General features: G+C 43.6%; 2 protein-coding genes across 6 annotated transcripts in view; one reads left to right on the forward strand and one right to left on the reverse strand.

The window, feature by feature from the left end:
• Nucleotides 1-1,713, reverse strand: part of WTAP (WT1 associated protein) — a 24,973-nt gene extending 23,260 nt beyond the window's left edge. For 2 of the 5 annotated variants that reach the window (XM_019749577.3, XM_019749605.3), the window contains exon 1: nt 1,118-1,308. The gene's annotated coding sequence lies outside the window, so the exon portion shown is untranslated. Of the gene's footprint in view, nt 1-1,117; nt 1,309-1,426 lie in introns of those variants that run through there. The other 3 variants (XM_019749596.3, XM_019749584.3, XM_019749591.3) reach the window with 3 other exon arrangements.
• LOC148758735 (uncharacterized) lies at nt 1,450-7,840 on the forward strand. Its single transcript, XM_088795294.1, has 2 exons — nt 1,450-2,075; nt 5,084-7,840. Exon 1 carries the CDS (start codon nt 1,450-1,452, stop codon nt 1,840-1,842), a length of 393 nt encoding a protein of 130 aa, XP_088651420.1. The 3' UTR covers nt 1,843-2,075; nt 5,084-7,840.
• Nucleotides 7,841-8,359: the final 519 nt, after the last annotated feature.

The following is an 8,359-nucleotide window of genomic DNA, read 5'->3' on the forward strand; positions in this document are numbered from 1 at the left end:
AATGAAAATACTGATCACTTAGCTATAGGAATCTACTTAGGATAACGTAAAATCTAAAAGAACTCTAGAAATACATCAACCCAAACACTTAAAATTTAACCTCATCCTTTCTTTCAACTTGTCTAATCAGATGCTACCGAATTGACATGAGTAAATTACAGCTATCTTGAAAAAATTTTCGTACAGTTTTTAAATGGGGTTTGAAATATCTACAATGCTTACCTATTACAGAAACTTAACGGTCAAAACACAAAATTCTTCAAATTCAAAAAACGGGTGAATGTGTGGCGAGAGACCAGATTTCCACTAACCTTCCTCAGCAATGGAATTGTCTAAATTCTAAGGGATGGAAAACTAGATAGACAATTCACGACTATGACATGCTCATAGAAATACTATCCTACCTCGAGCAAAAGAATCGTTTTTCACTATACAAACACGGTTATTTAAGATTTTTAACAGAGAGAGCCCTTTGGGATCAAACATCCAATTGATTTCATCAAGACAAGAACTTGGGAGTCGTGTTCCCTATTCTACTGCCTAATGAGACGTAATTAAAAAAAAATTGAACTAACAGCCTTACAAGGATTCAAGATGAAGACTTTAAAATTTCACGAAAATCTGGAATTCAATAAAAAATTACTTTTTTACCCAGAATACATCAATCACTTAAAAATAGAAGTCTACAGGACAACGCAGCTGCAGCAACAACCTACTGCGCGATGTGAAATTGAGTCAACGAACGCTGCTTTCCTTCCTTTGCTAACTCGTTAGCACCGCTAGTCCTCGGGATGTGGCCGAAGGGGGTGGGAGGGGGCGACACCAAGGCGGGGACAGGACGCGCGCGCACCGAGGGGGCGGACTCCCGGTTTCGCCGACCCGTGGGAGCGCCCACCACACCCCGGGCACGGAGGACGGAGATAAAATGGCCTCGGAGTGGCGGAAGTGTCCCCGCAGACTAGAAGGTGGCACGGCTAACGGGAGGCCGGCGGGCCCGGGCCCCCCGATGAGCCCCTCTTCGCGCCCCTGCCCACCCCTTCCCAGGTCAGGGCTACCGCGCCTCAGCCCTCGGGACCCAGAGGTCCTGCGGCCGCTTCCGCCGGCGGCCTGCACCTACCTCTCCAGGCAGAGGCCGCGCTGGCGCCGCACAGTCACATAGGCCGAGGCCGCGCTGCCCGCTCGCCGCCCAGGCCGCCCGACCGCGCTGCCGCCGGGCCCCGCGCTCCTCCTCCCGCCGCAGCCCCGACGCACCCCTTTATTTGCGGGTCTCGCTGCCACAAAATGGCGCTGAGGAAGGAAGCGAAGCTCCGCTGCCCCACCCCCTTCCCGCTACTCCCGCCCCTCGCGCCCGCCGTCCTGCGCCCCGCCCGAACGCGCCACCGCCCGCCCACTCCCGCCCCGTCCGTCTCGCGTCCGGCCCACTCACCGACCAGTGGCCTCCCGACGGGGATGCGACCACCGGCCGCAGCCGGACCCCAAGCGGAGAGAAAAGGAGGAAGGATCAGGGGCCTCGAAGCGCTGAGGAAGGGGCTGCGCCTCGGGGGCACGCCCCGCGGCCCCCGGAGCGCCGGGGGCGGGAGAAATACTGAGCGCAGGGCGGGGCGGGCCACGAGGTCGGAGGTCAGCCGCGAGGCATCCCGGGAAGGGCGACGGGGGTCGCGATTGGTGGCGATGGCTGGACGCGCTCGCCGGCCACCTGCGGCTGCGGGGCAGCCTCTGGCGGAGGAATCTGAGCGAAGGCGGCGCGTGATTGGCCGTCGACGTAAAACGCCTCTCTGTGATGCTTCCGCACGCCGGCGGCCCAGGTGCAGGCGCGGAAGCGAGGCCGTGGGCGGGGCTTAGGCTTCCTTCAGCCTCACGGTTAACGAGTTTTGAGAGCTGATCCCGGTGTTACGTCTGGCGTCTTGAAGTGCAGCCCCCAGCCACGTGGTCCGTTCCTGCCTTGACATCTCGAGGAGAAACGGAGGAGCTATTGTCTAGCAGATGGAGGTTGTGCCTTTGTCAGCAACTCGAGGCGCACCTTGCTAACTCAGAAAGGAGGGGAAGGCGAACCCTGTGTGATGTAAATGACCCCGGTAAAATAAGTTTTGTAATTCGAATACACTCCTTAACGCAGAACTTTGTGTCACCCGGACCATTGCATAAAAATGATGGTGTTACCAGTAAGCGTGAAACAGTCTTACACTTACCTACAAGGGTTAGGTAATTCTTTCGATTGGTCTGCCCTTATCCGGCTTTACCAAAGTTGTTCATCCCCAAAGGAGGTGTCCTGGAATGAGGTGATCTATAAGGATAAGATTAAAGTATGCTCCAGGTGGTCAAAGGGATCATGGTATATTCCCAGCAAGTTAGATCAGTGTGGAGAAAATACTTGCGACTTACATCAGAGGAACTCTTCAAAACGGAAAAGAAAATGACCAAAATCCAACGAGAAAAAGGGGCAAAAACATGAACAATTAACAGGAAAGAATAGCAGTGGTCCTTAAAAGGCTATTTGTCCTTATTTATAATGGAGTGCACATTGAAACAAGGCTCTGGATAAACAGTTCTCCTAAATTTCCTGGTGGGAATAGGAAAATGATTGGAGCCCTATATGGAGTACCAAAATTCCATATGCATTTATTCATGTAGCTCCAAATTCCACTTCTAACCCTAATCTTCACCTTCACAAATAGAAACAAAATGTAGGCAAGGTATTTATTGCAGTGTTATTTGTCATAACAAAAGTTTGGAAATAACCCAATTTCCGTTCATAGGAAACTGGTTGGACATGGTACATTCATATAGAGGAATACAATGCAGCCATAAAAAAAGAATGAGGATATTATTTTTGTGTTGCTTTGCAGTAAGTCCCAGGTTATATGGAAAATTGGAAGGCTGTTGTAGGAATAAAAATGATTATCTATAGAGGTGGTGGGGAAGGGTGGAGGGGAAAGAAATAGAAGAAGCAAACCTCCTCTGGCTTTGAACTTGTAAAGTTTTACATAGCCAAAAAAGTAAAGAAGGAAACAAGTATAAACACAAAGTTTAAGGCAAATTGAATTAGGTCAAATTGGTAACATAACTATGTTGTTAAACAGAGAAAAGAATTATTCCCCAGTTCATGAAAAAGAACTGTAGAGGAATCTTCAGCTTCACTCAGTGGTTTATAATTACTGGTAATATTGTTGCTGTTGTTTTGAACCTATGTATATTGTGGGATAACAAATATTTTAATGTTATAATGTACAAAACTTTCAGTGTAAGAGAAAATGAGATACAAATATAAGATCAAGGAAGTTCAGAAAAAAACCTGTATTGTGTTTAAATCAGAAATATGAATTTGAGCACATGATTTTTAAAAGAAATGTCCTACTTTTAAGTACTGAAAGGGCCTAGAAGCCCTAGGTTGACCAATTGTCCCAGTTTGCCAGGGACTGAAAGGATTTCCTGGGATGCTGGACTTTCAGTGTTAAAATTGGAACCAACCAGGATGGCTGGTCACCTTACAGTAGCAATGAGCAGACTTGCCAACTAGATCGTGTTCCAAAATTCCATTTCCACTTCCCACTAATTCCAATTCCATTTCCCACTAAATAGATCCAGAGCACCTTGGAGAAGGCTGACTCGTTATGGGGCAGGGGAAGTACAAGATAAATCAGACAATTTGTTGTTCCTGAATGCAAAGGAAGTGTTTAGGCTAATGGAGGTATGTCAGCAGGACGTAGAACAGGCAAAACTAACCTATAGGGATAGAAGTCAAATCCATGCTAGGCTAGGAGGAGAAAGAAGCAGGAATCGACTGGAAAGGAACATGGGGAAACTTTGGGGTGATGAAAATATTCTACATCATGATGAGGGTGATGGTTGGCCAGGTATGTATGTCAAAATTCATTAAACGGTACCACTAAAAATGGGTGCACTTAATGTAAATTGTACCTCATAAAAATTATACCCTCATATGTATGTAAATTATCCGTCAATAAATTGTGGAAATGAATGAAGACCAACAAAATGAGAAAAACAAAGGCTGCGTATTCAGAGTTTGCTGTAGCAAGGGAGTCAGCCTTCATTGTTTGCATTTGGCAGAGACGCAAAGGTGGGCAGAAGAGGGGAGAGCTCCTCAGTGAAGAAAGGGGCGGCTCCAGGGGTGACCTGATGGGTGGAGGTCGTTGGCTTGGGGAAGCTGGAGGTAGCTGACTGGAGGTGGGGGCGTCATGTGATAGGTTAGGGGTGCATGTATTACTTTCTCTGATTGGTCCTGAGTCGGAATCAGGGACAGAAATTAGGGATGCTGTCAGTTATTAATCAAGTCCTGGCCATTTTGAGCTGATTTTTATAGAAGATTCCTTTAACTACATGGATTACTAGAGATAGCAGTCTGACTTTCTCCAAGTTTGACTTATAGGAGGGTGGCTTCCTGGGCTGGTTACTGTAGATTAGGGGGGTCAGTTTCCTGAGCACTTTGCTGCAGGTGGTGGGTCAGACTTCCATCTTTATAGGTGGTTGTCTCCTGTCATTTGTATATTCAGTCTGCAAAAGTAAATTTTAAAAAGACAAGCCAGTCTAAAGGGTCTACCACAGACCAAGTTTAGGGCAATGTTAGCATTAAAAAGAAAATGACTACAATTGATTGTAAATACTGAATAGATAAAAATCTGTATCTCTATAGTTATACTTGATGTGAGAGAAAGGGGGCAGCAGACTATTTTCCCATCATTAGAAATGACTATTACACCAACTTCTAACTCTGAAAATTAATTGTTAAAGGGAAAAATAGTATTTGCCCTGCCTTTTTGTTTGTTTATATGAACAAGTATGATTTATTATGGGCAAACAGTAAGAAAAAAATGTTACTAATATCCATAGATACGTTCCTTAAGTCATGTGTAAAGAGACACTGTAATTAAAATTTTGCTTTATTTTTCTGCTGAATCAAGTACTAGCTCCCAGTTAACTTAGATTTTTTTTTTATGCCTTCCAGTCAAGAGCACAGTTAGCATCACCTTACCAATAACCAAATAATTAATCAAACCGAGTCCCAGCCATTATATTCACATCTAGGTTGTTCAAATAATCAAGAGCTCTTATTTGTTTGCTTTAGCTTGTAGTTTTGGTTATATCTCCAAATACGAAAGAGCTGGGAGGCTCCTGCTTCCCCAACGAAGAAATTAACAGCAAACAGACTCCAGTGTTTTGGAATAATGACAAGTGAGTATCTTGACCAAATAAGCCCTGTAGCCATCAGAACAGCAGATTGAGCTGTGCTGAGTTTTTCCGCAGGTCTGGCCGTGTCAGCCAATCCAGCACACACCAACCCCCATTTCATAATTGGAGCCCAGAAAAAAACTGTTTTGGGACCTGCCGGGTGGTAGTATAACGGCCTCAGTTTCTCAGGCAGCATGAGCTCCACTTTATTGAGGACCTAGTGGTAGGTTGGCCCTCAGGCTCCGGATACCGCAGCTGACGTTTCTGAGGACGCGTGATGGTGGCCGGCCAGGCAGGAGGGTGGCTGCATACTCATTCCTGGCCGACTACGAAGGGCAACTCGTCACTTTTCCTTGTGCTGCCTTTTTTAAAAAAGGAGAATTGTTCACACCTGGTTGACGAGGAAAAAATATTTACAATAGGGTGCTGGCAAATATATGTAGAATAAATTATTTAATTAGAAAATGACTATTATGCAAATTCTAAGCACATAATTGGTTCAGGCAAGGATTATGAATGGACTTAAAAACCTTTAGATGTCAGATTGCTGAGAAAGGTGAGTATTCATGTGGCACCAAAATGTCACTCCACAGGTTATCTAATTGTAAAAGAACACACTTCTATAGTGGAGCCATCTGGTGGTCACCTCCTGACCAAACAATCAAATTTAGAATCTGAAATAGTGGGACAACCTCTAATTTACAGAAAATACAGAAGAAAGCATAGTAGTGCATATCTAACAATACCTGCAAAACGAATTATTCTCCACAACAAACTTTATGCAACTATCAACAATAAATATTTCTCGAGCACCTGAGTTAGGCCTAGCATAGCCCTCAGTGCCAATAGCCATGCCAGCTCAAGCTACAATTTCAAGTAAGATATCGAAGTATGATGAAAGTTACTTGCCCATTACTGTTTTAAATAGCACATGCTATCAAGTTAGATTGATGTTAAGTAAATTGGCCATTTCTTTCCCATCAGCCTACTACTTAGCCTAAAACCTATATTCCTACTATTACGTTGGTGCAGAAGTAATTGTGGTTTTTGCAATTGTTTTTAACCTTTTAAACCACAATTACTTTTGCACCAACCTAATACTTCGATATAGGAACCACCTGATAAAGTATGACTAGGGAGACGAGAGAAAGAAAGAAAAAGTCATTTGCAGTAAGTCTGGCCTTTGTCCTTGGCACTCAAAAAGTCCAGGGGTCCTTGACATGGGCAGAATTGGCGGTGAAAGAAGTTGGTGGTGATTCATGGACACCCCCTGAGCTCAGCTGGTGTGACCCTGAGCATGTCATGCTCTCCCAGGAGCTGGTACCTTTGCTCAGTCCATTCTTTCTGTCTGCAGTGCTGTTTCCATTCTTCCTCACCAGGTTATCTCCTAATTAGTAACTCGCTTTAGAGAGGTTATTTATTTAGCTTATTATGTGTCAAAAATAGAGCTTTGTGGTTTTACAGATACCGGAGCTAAACCAAACTTTCTAGACTAGTTTTCTCTTTCTCAGCCACTGTGTTTTACGCTGACTTTCTTACAGAATTTTTCTGTGAGCAGGAATGCAATATGCCAAACCAATGTACCTAATCATTCAGATTGTTAACATTTAACATTTTAAACCATAATTAAAGCTAATGATGTTTAGTCTTCATTTTCTTTTTTATTTGATTATTTAATTATTTTTCATTAAATTATTCAATTAAATAATTTCTCCATGAAGCAGGTGATACATTATTTTAATGTACTATTTGTAAGGTAGCACTTACTAAATTATTCTTTAAGCATTTGGGGGGCTGTAATTGTAAGCATGCTTAGATCTAGAACATCCTAAGTTGCCAGGCAGTAAGAATAACACTAAGTTTCATTTCCTGGGCCCAAACTGGGCTCGGTGCTCTCTGGACATTCCATCTAGCTGTCTAGCCTTCATTTTCTTTGTGGACCACAAAGAACTCCACTGGCATTCTAAAAAATATTTTTAAAATAATATAATTAGATTTCTAGCATAGCTTTTACTAATACTATTGTAAAATTGCTATTTCATTGTACCTATATCCTTGAACGTAATGCTGAACATTTTCTAGGCTTTGTTTCCCTGTATTGTTTTGAATCAATGTTTTTGTCATATACCCAAGAAACATTTACTAAAGACCTGCCACATTGTACTAAGTACAGGGTCTACAAAGGAGACTTTATCCCCCAAATGTGAGTATACAGTTGGATTTAATCATTCCCAATCCTTGGTGGGGGCAGGGAGCAGAGATAATAGAGGTGTGGGGAACTCAGAACCACTTCTTGGAAATAGGCTTGTCTAGTTACTGGGAAATCCCTTTATTAGAAAACTAGAGGCAGTGCTTGGAGACATTATCTCTATCTTAACTTCTGTAGTTATTTCCTTGTCAGCCATTCAACACTTTCTGAAAAGGATTAGGTATGCCAGCATGACTAAAGACTAAAGGAGCGTTGCTGTGCTCCTTCCAGCTTCCAGCAGGGTATCAGGGTACATTGTTGGAGCCATGTTCCTCTTCTTGCTGATGGTCCCTTGATTGTATTTGAGTCATAATGTCTTTAGCCTGTAAGGGTGATTGATGGTGTACTTTTCAGGATTTAACAATTTATTTTTATTTTTTTATTTTTCCTTTCCCTCTTACCTGATTCAATCACTATGTTTTCTCAAGGCTACATGCATACCTTGTTAATCTGGTTAATCGCCAAACACTGACTTGAAAGAAATTAAGTTAGCCCTCAGCCATCCTGGACACCAGCAACCTGGATGCAATTCTGGACTGCAATTTTCTGTCAGATGACATATGAATCACCCCTAAGACCAGGTTCAAGACAACCATTGCAGAACAAACTGGACCCCAGAAGACTTCTCCTGGATGTCAGAACCAAGGAGTCGCATGACTAACTCCCCTTTTGTTCTGCTTCTTCTTGTGTATCTATAAAACCTCCTGACTCTTCTAGGAATGGGGAAGTTGGTCTTGGAGACAATAGCTCGCCATCTTCTGAGAATGCCGACATTTTGAATAAACCTACTTTTCTCTCCACCAACCCTCTCTCCACCAATGTCTCTCGATCATTGGCTTATGAGTGGCAAGCAGCCGAACCTGAATTTGATAACAAACCCAGGAGATAAATTATGGCTGCTCTAAAGCAGTGTTTCTTAACAGG

This window comes from Rhinolophus sinicus, chromosome 2 (assembly GCF_057876585.1).
Source record: "Rhinolophus sinicus isolate RSI-liver-muscle chromosome 2, RSI-T2T, whole genome shotgun sequence".
Taxonomy (NCBI): Eukaryota; Metazoa; Chordata; class Mammalia; order Chiroptera; family Rhinolophidae; genus Rhinolophus; species Rhinolophus sinicus.